The sequence below is a fragment of the Trachurus trachurus genome (genome assembly GCF_905171665.1).
Source record: "Trachurus trachurus genome assembly, chromosome: 5".
NCBI lineage: Eukaryota > Metazoa > Chordata > Actinopteri > Carangiformes > Carangidae > Trachurus > Trachurus trachurus.
Genome location: NC_139896.1, coordinates 11,986,489 through 12,001,601, shown reverse-complemented (window position 1 = coordinate 12,001,601; position 15,113 = coordinate 11,986,489). Strand labels below are relative to the sequence as shown.

The following is a 15,113-nucleotide window of genomic DNA, read 5'->3' as shown; positions in this document are numbered from 1 at the left end:
CACTCAAGTGGGAGCTTATGTGGACTTAACTCTGAAAGAGCAGCAGTGTTGAGGAGTGGAAGAGGGATTACTAGGAAAAATATTGGATTGGGCCGAGGCACAAAGGGTGAGGCCTTACCTGAAACATCGCCGCCACCAGACAGAGACGCCATGAAGCAGTGTCGAGCCACGCTGATTCACGACAGAAAGCCGGGCTTTTATCAGACTCTGTGCTCTCACAGCAGCACTTCACTTTATTTCATCAACAATAGACTGCTTCTCCCCTCCTTGTTGTTGTGTGTGTGTGTGTTGCAAAGTGTAGAGAGTGTCTGACAGCTTGGCCTTGTGGTCTGCAGTGTGGGTGTTGCGAACAGCACAAATAGCATAAACATGTGAACAATAGTCAACCAAATGAGACCAGGTAAGGGTAACTATAAAGAACCTGGAGATGCTGCCTCAGTCCATGTCAGCAGTGATGTGGTAAAATGAGCTATTGCCATCTAGTGGCCTCTGGATGTTCTTTCATTACGGGAAATGAATTTGTGGCTCATCACCACTGATGACTCCAAATACACACTTATTGCTCCTCTCTGGTCAACGCAGATACAAAAGCTGCTCCCAATCACTGTAACATCAGGCTACTGTCCCACTGGCAGAATGGCCTAATTATTTCCAGCCCGTGGCTGTGGTGAATGTTAGCAGCTGATGTGGCAGCTGTTGCCAATGCACTGTGTGTTGGGCTGATAATGGAGACGGACTCAAACAAGACAGCCCAACAAAGAGCAGCACAGACTGGTAGCAGGCTGTGTGTGAGTGTGCGCTTTCATTTTGGGTTGAGAGCTGTGCGTTGTGCTCATGGGAGTTACTCAGTAGATGTCTGTATAGGCCCAGGGGAGACACGCTGTGTACTACATGTGGCTCCGCAGATGTTAGAGGATTACGTGGAATTATCTGTGAACAGGTAGAGTAAGAGGGAATTAAAGGCATTCAGCTCATTCATGTACAAAGCCTCACTCACTATCCAGTGTAGCACATGCATCACACGTCCAGATGTTCCAACAATGCAATGCTGCCCCCTAGTGCATCACAATAAAATAAAATAAAAATAAAAATGATTATGACCCAAGGAAATCTCTATGAACGGCAACCCACAACAGTTACTGTAAAATCATTATTTATTCAAACTTTCAATAGAGAAAATGTGTTTTTCTTTATGCTGTATGGGTAAATTCTCAATTCTATACAAAACCGTGTGTAAAACCTTAGGTGTAACATTTACAAATATACAGGAAGAAACTCCAGTTTCTTAAGTTGTAGGTACTAAAAACCTAAGGAGCTGTCCAGTAGCACACAAAAATATAAGCAGGTAAGGAAAAGAGTGGAGGACACTGTCAGTTACTATTGAAAGAGTAAAAATGTGAGTTGGTGGGCAACTACAAAAATAGAGATCAGTTTGTTTGGTATAGCAGTACAGGTTAAAAGCTTCTGAAACCTGTTGATGTTTTAGAAATGAACACAGGTCAAACAAATTTTAAAAGAACAATTGAACATATTTAAAACAAATAACACACCTCTTCACACACTGAAATCTATACACCCCATAAAATATCCAAAAGTGATTTTTTTAAATGCACATTTCTGTTTTGAATTTAAGCTACATGAAACAATTGAGGTGTCACATGAAATTAAATAAATAACTAAACATTAATTTAAGCTTGAGTTTAGTAAATAAATACGCTGGGAAATAAAATCAAGTAAAGTATCGGAGATGACAGATAGAGAGCGAGCTACTGCTTCATGTGATACAGCAGGGTTAATTGCTTCGGGATGGCTATATGGCTTATTCATAGTTAGGAAGGCAACTCAGTAGGTTATACAGTTTGGAGCTGAAACTAATTCAGTTGACAAACAAAAATAAAATAATCATTAATAAAATTAGTTGGTGGTCTAGTAAAACAAATGATTTTCATTGCTTTAAAGCCTAATGTACATACAAATAATCAGAAAATAAACTGTACTGTGCTGCAGTGCATAATAGTACAATAAATCATTTGTTCATACAAAAACCCTTAATATAATCCTTTTTTTTTGCACCTTCTTCAAAAATAAATTCTACAGGTTAAATAAAGGGGCACAAGTCCAGGACTCCTCTGAAAGACAACAGGCGTTTTTGGAAGAGGGAGGTAGAGAGGCCAGCAAATGTAGCTACTGTTGTATTTCAGGTCATTAGGTACATTTGAAAAACCTTGAAATGTGCCAAGTTGCTGCTCTTCTCCTCTTCATTTCTAAGAGTCTCTCACGCTCTCCCTCTCTCTCTCTGGTGGAAGCTGTTGGTCTCTCCACACACTTGTCATCCCCCCCCCTCTCACCTCTCCTCCTCTTCTCTTCTCTCCTCTCTGACATCAAGCCTATTTGAGAAAGCCCTTGTAGAGGAAATGGGAGCGACTGGTAAATCTCTCGTTCTCCAGACAGAAGAGCAGGTCCCTGAGATTGACGCGTGTGATGCGCTGCCGTGTGGGTCTGGAGCCCGACGAACCGGCCCCACCCGACAGAGAGGAACCTGTTCCTGATCCCTGCAGGATGAGAAGAGATGGCAGGGTGAAAAACAAACACCTCAAAACCTTGTTTATGCCTGCATGCACTTTTACCAACCTTGCATATCTTGTATATTTTTACATTTAAATTACTGATTTTGACCAACAAGGAGCAGAGAAATGGCTTAGTCTGCTGAATGTTTGAAAGCACCATCTGGCTCAGGCCTGTCTGTGCACAGTCTGCATGTTCTCTTGCAGGTAAATTCATAGAAAAGATTGTGAATTAGCATTAAGAAAAAATCACTTTGTTAAAAAAAATACACACACACACACTAAGATATCCACATTTTGAGTCAGCTGTAACATCTGATTATGATGCAGTTGACAGTGCATTAAAACTAGTAAATGAGTTGAGAGGTGTGGTGCGAGCTAATAGTCAAGATTAAAAGGTTAAAATAGATAATGATAAAAATACTGAAACTAAAAAATAGGCTAAGAGTAATTAATTCAATCACAAATTAAAAATGTATCACTAAAAGTAAAGCATTCATGTTTGAGACATACAGAGCTATTAGAAAGAGATTGAGCTGATGAACTGGTTGAAACAGCTAAGAGTTGGAAACTCCTGCAGATTATTCATGAAGCTGCAGCTTCGGCCTTTGTTACTCATAAAACTACACGACTCAAAATCTCTCCCAGGTGTTGTGCTGTTTTATTTAACTGTTATTACCTGCTGTGACAGCAGAGCTGGTATTGCTTTTACCTTCAGAGTCTGTCTGCGTATGTGTGTCTATGTGTCATCGTGACAAAATGTGGCTCTGGAGACTCCTACTGTAAGAACTATCACAGATTTTCATATAAAGTCATGGATCACCCATTCTCAGTTTCAACCATTCCCATGCCCTCTAGAGGACTAGGTAAAACTCAGAGACATCTTTCCCCTTGTATTTTCCAAGAAACAATAAAAACAAGTCCACGGACTGAAAAACAGCACAACAGCAGCACCGCTGTGACTGGGGGCAGAAGAGGTGCACAAATAAACACTTCCTTTAAATAGTTACCTGAGCCGAAGTCAGTAAATGAAGGGAGATAAATTACACATCGTTTCCTTAACAATCGTTTATGTACCTTTTCCATTCAGAGACACTTAAATGAAACAGCTCATTTATTTCAGCAACTGGCTTAACAGCTCTTTTGCAGAACAAGTCCTGCTCTTTTAGATGCTCCCCAGCGGGCCAAAACAAGAGGAAGAGTGGAGAGAAAGGCAGCAACACTAAACAGAGGAGAACCCAACAAACATGTGAAAAGTAAACATGGAGAGGTGCATGGTGGCCGAGGGAGCCAAGAATCTGGAGGTGTGGTGGTGAAACGAAAAATCAATAAACTCAACCAGCAACATTGATGTTGAGCCAAGCACGGCCAACAGCCGCAGCATGGTTGGTTAGCACATTACGAAGTCTGCCACATTGTATTGATTGAATGTAACTGGTGACTTGTTTAACTGCTCTGCCAGACTTAAGCAGAAGCTTTATTACATTTTCCATCTCCAGTCTGGCAACAGCACAGACGCCTGACAGCAGGTGTCTGTCAAGGTAGTGTGGGCCTGTCAGTGACAGACTTTGTCAAACACTGTGTGACTGACACAGTCAATACAGAAAATAACACACAAAACAAACTGTTGGTGGTAAACTATGTCTGTTGAAACTATTTTACACTCAAATAGAAGGTTTTTAAATATATCATGCTGTTATTATTACTGCCACTGCTGTTTTAACTATGGTGAGTGTGAGTTATGAATGGCTTTCCATTCTGTCCAGGCCCAGTTTATTCCAACAGGCAATGTGAAGACATCTCCTCTACAGAGTGAGGATGGCAAGTGTTTATGAGTTAGGAGAGCATCAGACATAAACAATGTACAAAAGTACATGGGGACTTTACAACAGGACTTGACTTGACAGCTCTCCCGGGATAAACAACACTCTCTGGGAAACGCTCAGTGGTTAAAGTTACCTCAGCCACAGCAGAGGAAGACGGAGAGTCCAGAATCCTCCTTTTCTTTCTGGGGCCGATGGCTGCCAGTGCCGTCAGGTTGGCCTCCCTCTGTCTCATCTGAGCCAGCTCCTGCTGCTGCATCTGGACAAACACACACATGCCAACATGGAAGTCAAGCCTACAAGTGATTAAACATACAGAAACAGCCGACAGCTGACTGTAACCCCCCCCCCCCCCCACCCTTTCTCTCAGCGTACCTCTTTTGCCTTCTGTTTCAGACGCAGCTGCTCTGGGTCCTCTTGTCGAGCTCGAGACTGCAGAACCAAAAGGAGAGACATGTTAATGTTGGCAGAAGAAAGAGCCAAGGTCATTAACTACTTATTTTGGCCGAGTCTGAAGTCTTCTGAATATTCCCACATCCATCAATATTTCGTTCAAAGCTGAAATGTTTTTTAGACTTTACATCAGCTGCACAAGATTGTTTTCACTGCTTTAACTTGCTGTGTAAAGCCCACATGATTTATCAAAGCTATGTATCATTTTTATTCTTAATGTCATAGAGTTATTAGACTTAAATCTAATGTTATAAATTTATCCAAAGCGCCATCTGATAAACCACACTATAGATTTGTTAAAATCACTTTGAGTAACATCCTAACTGGCATCCTGAGGGTGAGTCAAAAGCAATCACAGGTGGCCATTTGTCAAACTTCAGAGAATATTAATGTACCTCTGGAGAAGAGAAAAGCTGCATCCTACCCAAAACACTAAATGTACGCCAAGCAGATAACTATTCATTCCACACTTGCTATTATAAATACAAGGGCCTTGAATTCATCTAAGCATTAAAAAATAACAGACATCAGAGTTGGACAATAAAATAATAATAAAAGTGGATGCTTGTAGCTGCTGAAAATCTGTCTGAACCTAGAGGACCATCAGTGATGTGCCTGCTGAATTTAAAACATCAAGGCAACAAAATGCATATCTTAAAGGTTGCATAAGCTGTTCTTTCAATCTCCGAAATAATCTTTTATCTATTCTCAACAGAAAGGTGTTTTCATCCAAATCTCACTGTCTATTCACACATTATTTCAAACCCGCTATTTGAATGAACAGATTCTTCTTTATTCCTCACCACAAAGCTGCTGCGTTATGTTTTAATATGATGGGGACTTTCTGTCATTTCAACAATAGCCTGTGGATGGATTATTTTGAAGTTTGACATTTGTGGTGCCGTACCTTAGCTGCCTTCAGGAGGATCTCTCTCTCCTGTTCCTCCTTTCGCTGTTTTTCTAACTGGTCCAGCTGCTCAAAGAACTTGAGCTGAGCCCGAACATCACTGTTCTGCTCGTGGTTGTCATCCTCCTGCAAACAGGAAACGATGGAGAACTTACTGTATATATGTAGATGCAAAACACTGTAGAGATGCAGGTGATATTTGCATCTTAAAACACATTGGACACGTCATAGCATCAGTGCTGCTTCTCTGCAAGAGATTGATGCTGAATTTAAACCAGGATGGGAAAAGGTCACATTGTCATGTCCACAGTGCAGCTGTGAACAAACCTTTAAGTTGACATTTTTCTGCTGGGCCACTTGGGTAACTTTTTCAAGCAGGTTCCGGAGTCGCTGCTGTGTAGCATGAGAGACAAAGTTCACCACCTCAGCACCCAAGTCTGTCACACCATGCCTCCTGCCTGGAAGAGAACAGCCATGTATTTACTGCCTCTGGAAAAGGACGATTGGGTGAATAGATGGTGGTTGTGTGCTGTTAATGTTAAAGTGTCTAACCTATCTCCAGCATTCTCCTTTGCAGCGTGACGCAGGAGAGGAAGGTCTCATCCTTACAGGAATGTGTCACCGCTCCTACTAGTCCAGAATTGGTTGCCAGGATATTAGCGCTTTCCTCTGATAGGTTCACTCCAGCCATGGAGGCCACGTCGTTGATGTCATCATCATCCCTGCAAACATAAACGCAGTGAGATAAACCTTAGACAAACATTAGCCTGATGATAATGAATCCACAAGACATAGAGTATTTGTTAAGGGCTTTTTATTTATTCATTGGATTTGTATTATCCTTTATGTGACACCATCATAATGTTTGTGGAAAATAAAATGATAAACTCTCTTACTTAAAAGTGCCACCCGCCTCCTTCAGCTTGTTCTTTTGAGCTGGAGTCAAGGCTGCAGCAGAGATTTGTTTAGAAGCAGATGGCACCTCTGGCCTCACAGGAACTGGGAGAGACACAAAAATCACAATATTAAAGGTCACTCAGAGAAAGACAGCCACATGCACGGAGAGGTGGTTGTCAGATTCACATCATCACCTGGTTGCAGCTCTTTCAGCTGGACCTGTTGCTGTCCCAGCATGATGCGGCCAGGGGCCTGATTCCTGAGAGTCACCATGGGGGTCGCTGGTAAGGTTACCTGAGGTCTCAACACTGCTCTCTGCTGCTGAGGCTGGAGAACCTGACAAGGTTTCAAGTGCCGATTATGTCATTGTTACCACGGTGACACATATGGATCATTTCATGTTCACTATATTTTGATGTAACTCAAAATTTTCAAGTTGAGCTGACATCTGAGAAACCGAGCAGTGAGTTTACCAGTGGGGGGGTCTGTCCTGGCTTGCTGACAGCTGGCTGTAGCTGGGGCCTGCTGATTGGGCCAGTGAGGCGAGGGGCAGGGCTGCCCAGGACCACTGTGGTGGGGGTGGGGCTGGGGCTGGGGGTGGGTGAGGTGGAGGAGACTGGACTTGAGGCTGGCTGGGGGAGCTGACTCTGCTGGATGAATGCTGCCGAGTCTGGAGTGAGCTGCCTCAAAGCCGGCAGACTTCTCTACAGAAAACATACAAGTAGATGAACACTTTAGAAATGCACTTAAAGGACAATTCCAGGCAAATTCAACCTGGGGCTATAGTTTCCTATATTTTAGGTCTAAAAAGATTTGGATCTGAAGATTTCTCCTATTATGCATTAGTTCTGTCTGTCCCCGCATCACCACACCGGCATAATGGGAGCGGACAGATCTTAGGCTGTTTAGGCTGTTTACATCCCACAAAACCAACATTTTTTTTACGGACAACATCAGATGTCTATTCAAACATACACCGAGGGGTTTGTTTACTTCAAGAAAGCGGGCATGTTTGTAAACGTAGCTGTAATGCAAAGTCTCACGAAGTCTCGCGATTTCGCAAAGTCTCACGCGAGAGTCAAGCTGACGCACTCAGTGTGTTTATAGGTAGAATAAACAATAGCCAGATTTACTCTTACTGCTACGAAAACTTTGCGAGATTGTGCGAGACTTCACGAGACTTTTACTATTACAGCTCAGTTTACAATCATGTCCGCTTTCCTTGGTGTATGTTTGAATAGCCATCTGATGTTGTCTGTGAAAAAAAAAACACGGTTTTGTGGGATGTAAACAGCCTATACACAGCCTAAGATCCATCTGCTCCCATTATATGCTGGTGTGCCGATGCAGGGACAGACAGAACTAGGGATGTCACGGTTATAGATTTTCTTGGTACGATTATTGTCAGAGAAATAATCACGGTATTATGATTATCATGATTATTATGCATCAATAAATTTCACAACACTATGAATGTGTAAAATCATATATAGTCAAAATATAATTACATGACTAATCTCTTAATATAGGACCAGTTATTAATCCACTGGGGGTGGATGTGTTTGAAATATTTAAGTCATTAATTGTCACCTATATCAAATGTTTATGTTTATTTTAATGATTTTTTCACAATACGAATGACACGCTTACATTTAAATGCCTACTAATTCAGTGTTACTTTAGATAAATGGACCAGTATCTGTGCATTTACCTTTACTTTGGTGCACATCTGCAGATATGGTTCCAACATAATCTTTTTCAGAAAGTGACGGTATTTAGGAATCTAATACGATCAATTAATTGTGGCGTTTAATACCACGATTAATTGTGAAAACAAGTAATTGTGACATCCCTAGACAGAACTACTGCATAACAGGAGAAATTAAAAAAGAAAATCTTCAGATCCATTCTTTTAGACCTAAAATATTAAGGAACTATAGCCCCAGGTTGAATTTGCCTGGATTTCTCCTTTAAATACGACATCAAGTTTCCCATGGTCCAGAGAGAATAAACCACGCCTTTATCTGATGTTCTCTGGACAGCGTATCACTGACAGTGACAGCAAGATATGTTTTCTCACCTTGAGGAAAGGCACAAGGTAAGGTTGGGGGGAGGAATTGAGCTCTTTGTACAATCTGCTGGTGAATTCCTCAGCTTCCAGTTTGCCCTCCTAGTACAAAATATAAACAAGATGAGGAGTGTGAGCTGTCAAGGGCGTTTTCAAATAAGTTCATATATATAATTGTCGAAGACTTTGTCAAAAGTGGAAAACAACAAGGCATTTGACATGTTAGAGTCACTGTCAGTGTGTACAGCTCACTCACCAGCAGGTCCTTGACCAGCTCCCTCACACTGGCTGCAGTCTCGGTTGATTGCTTCCCAGTGGATGCCAGCTTTATCAACGTAGACAGGAAGTTCTTGCATTTCTTCACATTCTCCATGGTCTCCTGTCAGAAACACAAAACCAAGGAATGTCTCATTTGTGAATAACCATGACATAGACCAGAAAACACTTGGCCGTCTTTTATTTTTACTATATTTGTAAGAAATACAGTACAAGTTAAGTGTCTACATGAAATACGTCACTTAACAGTACACATTTACAAACCCAGCATTCAATATTGGATCTCTTAACTCACTCACTTTGCTCACTGTTACTGAAGTAACTGTGGTCCCAGCTGTTTGAGTGACAGTCCTGGTGGTCATTCCTGGTACTGCTGCCCCAACAGAGCTCTGGTAATTGAGACATCACCATCATAACTTGTTATTTTAGTTGTTGAAAGGTTTTAAAACATGTTTGTCAAGTCTTTAGTGGAGAGTGTGTGTCCTGGTGCAGTTTCAAATAGATTTCTGATAAGAAACAGTTGCGCGTTTTACTGAATTTCAATTCAGTATTCTTCAAAAAATAAATACAGTGTCTTTAGTTTACTCAAAGGTACAAGCAAAAAGGTGGCAGTGGAATATGTTTAGAATTTTGTGAGGATTGTATGTATTCACTTACTTACATAACCATATGTTAATTAGTTTAGTAATTAGTTAGTCCTTCCTCAGTCTGAAGCTAGATTGATCTTAGCGGTGCGATTGTCTAAATGAATTTGCTACCTTGTCTGGTACAGACACTTTGCCAATTTGGGCGACTATGATGAAATGAAATGAAATAAATGTCATTCAAGTGTCAGAAAAAAAATTGAGTGTCAAAGTTCCCAAGTTGGCAACTCTGGAAAGGCAAAGCTCCTGTGTACCAGTCAAGGGAGTAGTAGCACATATCCACCCAATCGATGGCACTGCTATAACCAATCCAGCTATGGACTGATGAAGGATGGCCTACTTAATTAACACACTGACACAGAATGAAATATATGAAAAAATAAAAGTAGAAATATATAAACAAATTATGCAGATATATAATAAGAAAACATTTAGAAAATGCATAAATATGCTAACTTTTTTCCCACCCTCCCTTATCACACTACTTTGTTATAGTTATTTATAACTGTATAATAGCATTTGCATTAGACTGTGACATAGAAATCTGAGCACGCTTTGGTTTATTTTGGTCTTACTCTGGTCTTCTGGTCTCATTTATTTTGTACGTTTACGCATCACGTCCAGAGTCCAGCATATCCTCAGCTCTCTAGCTGAGAGCATTTATAGAATATTACTTTATAAAACAAGCACAATTCCTTCAAGTCTACGCCTCAGCTCTGCCATACTAAATCCAGGAAACAACATTCAGGACTGCCAATAAGTCCAGGTAAAATGAAAGACATTAATTCACATTATGCGCTTACTAACACATCTAGAAAATGAGAGTTTGTGTCCTTTTCAATGTGAGAAAATGCACTCATAATAGGATCCTTCTGGTGTCACTGGTGACACATTAACTGATAATATTATGGTGAATTATAATGCAATAACATGCTGACCCAATTTCAAACAGTTAATGAGACACTTTGTGTAAATGAGATAAATGTAACTCAGATATATTTGCTCTCTGTGGCTTAAGTGCTTAGTGACATAATGATTCTGTCATGGAACAATGGGTGAGAAAGGCTGCAGCTTATGCAAATAGTGGACACAATCCAGTGTGCAACAAACTAAATGCATATTCTAAGAAATTGTGTGATGTAATCCCCACAGTCAGACAGAGTTACCTGAAGAACAGGAGGCCTGTGAAGAGAAGTGGTCGCTGCGAGTGTCGTTGGAGCTGGACAGCCCGGTCGAATTATAGTGCTGGGAGCCACTTGCCTGCTGATGATGTTTCCTGGGGCCTAAAGGAGGCACAAAGAGAAATGTTATGTGCAACACTCCTTCATCAAACTAGAAAAGGCATCCTCCATTTATATCTAAATTAATTAAAAAAGAAAACACAGCCATATGTTGCATTAAACTGTGCAATACAACAGCACCGCTGTCCATATACCTACAAATGTGCTATAAACTAATTATACTCAACAGGTCACTCTCACAGCTGCAGGCAGGAAGTCAAGCTGAGCATGAGCTGTAATAATGCCCTTGCCACTTAAGAAATTTGACGTAATTGACACTGATGTAAAGCTTTTGTTTGGCAGAGTGTGTGATCTTACCTGGCCTGGAGGCACATTTGTTGGTGTGGCAGCGCGGGGCGCCATGCCTCCTTGTGCCTGGGCCTGCATCTGGGCCAGAGTCTGCTGAGGAATCATCAGCAGCTGTCCGCTCTCGCTGCGTACAAGCACCATCCCTGAATCAGATCAGACAAAACATGAGGCAACCTGACCGTATATTGATGAGAAGAGACAACTTAAATAAAATTGTATCAGCACCTACACTTGCTGAATAGAAACTTGTCAAGCCAGTTTTGTTTTTTTTCTGGATAAATACAACAGCTCACAGCTGATCCAGAGCATATCTGATCAAAATCATGGAGTGGTCAGCATTAACCACAGCAGATCAGTGGTTCAGCCTGATTATCATAGGGAGTCTACAGTCAGGGACACACATTTGTTAAAGGCTTCTGTGTTGGATGAGCAGTAGTCAATAACAATATTACCACGTGCTTATTGAAATTAAAATTAAACCTAATGAATCAGTGTGGGAAATAATGAGGAAATAAATTCCAGTGTACATGAAATAAAAACTTCTGACTTGACTCACCCGGGGGGAGCTGGATGTTGTGTATGCTGGGCTGTCCTGGGGAGGTCTGGGGGAGTCTTGGGGCCAACATCTGAGGCGTCATAGTCCGGATCCCCGCTGGACCAGAAGCTACCGGAGCCTGAGTCCGTGGAGCGCTGATGGCACCGGGAGTGAGAGCCGGCGACGACCGCGCCGATTGTATTATTGTTGTAGGTGGCTCTGCCTTGATAATGTGCGACCTACCGCTGCTGACAGACGCCGAGTTGGACGGCTGGCCATTGTTTACAAGCGGAGTTTGTATGCCAGCAATACCTGACTGCACCGTTGTATTGGCAACCACAGCAGCAGCAGCAGCAGCAGCAGCAGCGCTCGTATTATTGTTCCCATTCAAAGTTGCACCCGACCCCGCGGTTTGCATAGGCGGCCTGACGAGTGTCACAGTGGGTCCTGTTGGCTGAGCTGCAGCGACAACACTCTGCGAGTTCATGAGAGGCGTCTGGATTACACTGTTGGACGAGGGGGGCATTATGGGACTGGCCAGCCCTTTAGACAACACTGGTCCACTGTTGACAGCTGCGACAGATACCGCAGAGACGCTGCTGTTACCAGTGCCACTTGTCACTAGTGTCGCCCCCCCGAGAGGGGCAGCAGCAGCAGCAGCAGCAGCAGCGCTTCCTGGAGTGTGAGAGTTCATAGTTTGGCTCCCATTGAAAGTCTGCGCTGAGTATGAGCCTACTTTCCCCTGGTGATTAGGGAGAGAAGTTGCACCGCCACTAACAACAACAAGTGTTTTGCCAGGAGGATCGTGTCCCGTGGTGGTGGAGGAGTCCGTGCTGGCCGTCGACGCGTCCATAGTTGAACCATGGGGACCTCGCTGTGATGAGACCCCCTGCGCTTCAACTTGTTTAGACGGAGCACAAACAATCTTGAATGTGAGGATGGGGCAAGAGACTCTGACACATCTACTGGATTCCTCTGACAGCTCCGGTGCTTGGTTTTCGTGTACTACTCTTTTCGAGACAAAGAGGAAAACAACATAAGTAGTTACCAACGCGTACCTGCTTTAGCAATCGTCTTGACCAAGTCCCCAGCTGGACATTAGCTCTCGCTACCCCCTTGTCCCGGAACTATAGCCATGTAATTACCGGCTGCTTCGTGCCTACCCCAGTGGTTGTTGTGACACAAAACCGATAGTTGTGACTCTACAAACCGGACAGGATGACAAACTACCGCTTTATTCACCTCTGTGTGTAAAAGCAGCTCATCCAGCGGGCCCGGGCGAACCGCCATCTTCACACTCCTGTGAGCTTGTGAGAGAAGTGAGGTACTTACCAACTGACATGCGCATGCGCACAACAAGTCAACGGGACTTTGGCGAGCTGTGATTGGCTGCTCCGCATTCTAAAAGGCGGTTCCAATGGCTTCAACTGTCATTCCAGGGGATGTACGAGACGGAACAACATCGTACCGGAGACGAAACTGTTTCCATCAAATGTTTCACCGTCGCCTCTGTGTTTACGGTGTCCCGATGACTATTTCGCCTCAGCGTCGTGCGGAGTGACTTTTGGTAGAATAATAACGTGGTTTGCAACAAGCTAACAAGCCAGATTCGAGAGTTTAGTTGGTCCCGATGCGCCGTGCAAGATGGCTGCACCGTTTTGGCCAGCGAGTGAAGTTGCTGTTGTAAAAGAGGCGTTTGAGGGCGCCCCACCCTTCTCTTACAGAGGAAATATTGTAATGTGCTGAGCTGTGCTGTCAGTTACGGGATGTAGTGCGGTCAAACCCCTCCGTGACCTGACTGAATCTTTGTGTTTTCTTTTACTTTCACTTATGCGTTGAAAAAAAACTGCAAATATGCAGCATGCAATTTATTTCTATTAGGCTGAATAAACGAAATTACGATTGCAGCAAAATGGACAGGACACTTTTATGTTTTGAACGTGGCAGTGCACTTTTTCATTTCAGCATAAATTTAAGTAAAATGTGTCATTTATTTATTTATTTATTTTTTTTTCAAATATTGAAGTTTGGCCATTGGGCAAGCCCCAGTTTTCATGTTAAAAGAAGTCTAACAGACACTGAAAAGGAGCTATTCTGCAAATGCACTGTCCCTACTCCCTACTATTATATACTATTATATACTATTTTGTCAACTTTATACAATACAGAAAAATAAAACACTAGTAAATAAGAAGGCCTAGACTTAATCTATAGCAAACTAAAAGCCAATCTTCCTGCAGATCAATTCATGTTTTTATAGGCTATAGGCTACTTGAAGAAGTTGTCTTGCTCACACGTCATCACATTGATTTAAAGTAGCACTATCGCAAATTCCAATTCTTTGTTCGGCCACTATGCGGCCAGTGGTGCAGCCAAAGACGGTTTTGCGTAGGCCTATCGCATATAGGCCTACGCAAAACCGTGTATAGTTATAGCTCTCCTGGACCTATTCATTGCATATTTCAGTTTTTTTTATTGCAATTATTGCCGTATTTGCGATAATGCTACTTTAAGATCATCCACCATTTCTTATTTTTAATTTATTATTAGCCTAGCCTAGCTGTTACGCTAATATTTCTATTAGTAGCCTAATGTATTTATTTATGCTATACTAATCTCTATTTCTTATCTCAAGTTTAGGCTATTGCCTGCCAAATCTCATTGTTTCATTTCTAATAGCCTAAATGAAACATTTAATGAAAACATAGATCATCAAAAAAGATCACTGACCAACTTTTAGACTGCAGGGCCATTCAACCTTGTCTTAAAAATTTGGAGATCGGATTGTTGTAGGTAGAAGCCCATGTCTTCTTAGGTTAACTGCACCGACTGTAAGACATTTGTTTCAAGAATTTGCTGCTATTTTGTTGAATCTATTATTCCCATTTCCAAGTGTTTCAAATTCCATCGGAATGCAATATATCAAGCTGAGATTTACATCATTTTATAGCCTCCTTTGCTGTGTAAGCATCAGATAATATCAGTTCCCCAGGGTTGTTGATTGCTACCACAAGGTTTGATGGGAATTCATCGTCAGCAAATGATTTCCTTTGACATGAGCCACTGGAGGGAGGCCAAGTGTTTTAAGCCTTAGGGTGCCCAGACTTTTGCACACATAAATGCTGTTCAATTATGTTTATTTATTAAATTCATTACTAACTTTTGTAGCTGTTATTCAGATTTTATCTGTTCATATCTAATGGATCACCCTCAGCAGTGCAGTAAACTGACTGAAAACAAATTTGGTTTCTAGGAATTTTAACTCTTTGTTAATTTTAACAAAACCACCACATGCATAATATCGGGATAATATGCAATTTAAGCAAAGAATCATAACATCTATTGATCTAAATGTTT

General features: G+C 41.9%; 1 protein-coding gene across 1 annotated transcript; it reads right to left on the bottom strand.

Annotated features, from left to right (window-relative positions):
* Positions 1-1,233: 1,233 nt before the first annotated feature.
* LOC310986260 (transcription initiation factor TFIID subunit 4-like) lies at positions 1,234-14,041 on the bottom strand. Its single transcript, XM_083972105.1, has 15 exons — positions 11,778-14,041; positions 11,231-11,364; positions 10,799-10,915; positions 9,288-9,377; positions 8,969-9,091; positions 8,725-8,814; positions 7,118-7,348; positions 6,839-6,980; positions 6,644-6,746; positions 6,300-6,469; positions 6,075-6,205; positions 5,748-5,873; positions 4,763-4,819; positions 4,524-4,646; positions 1,234-2,552 (listed from the first exon to the last, which is right to left on the bottom strand). The coding sequence occupies exons 1-15, from the start codon at positions 12,607-12,609 to the stop codon at positions 2,388-2,390; spliced, it is 2,634 nt and encodes an 877-aa protein (XP_083828231.1). The 5' UTR covers positions 12,610-14,041; the 3' UTR covers positions 1,234-2,387.
* Positions 14,042-15,113: the final 1,072 nt, after the last annotated feature.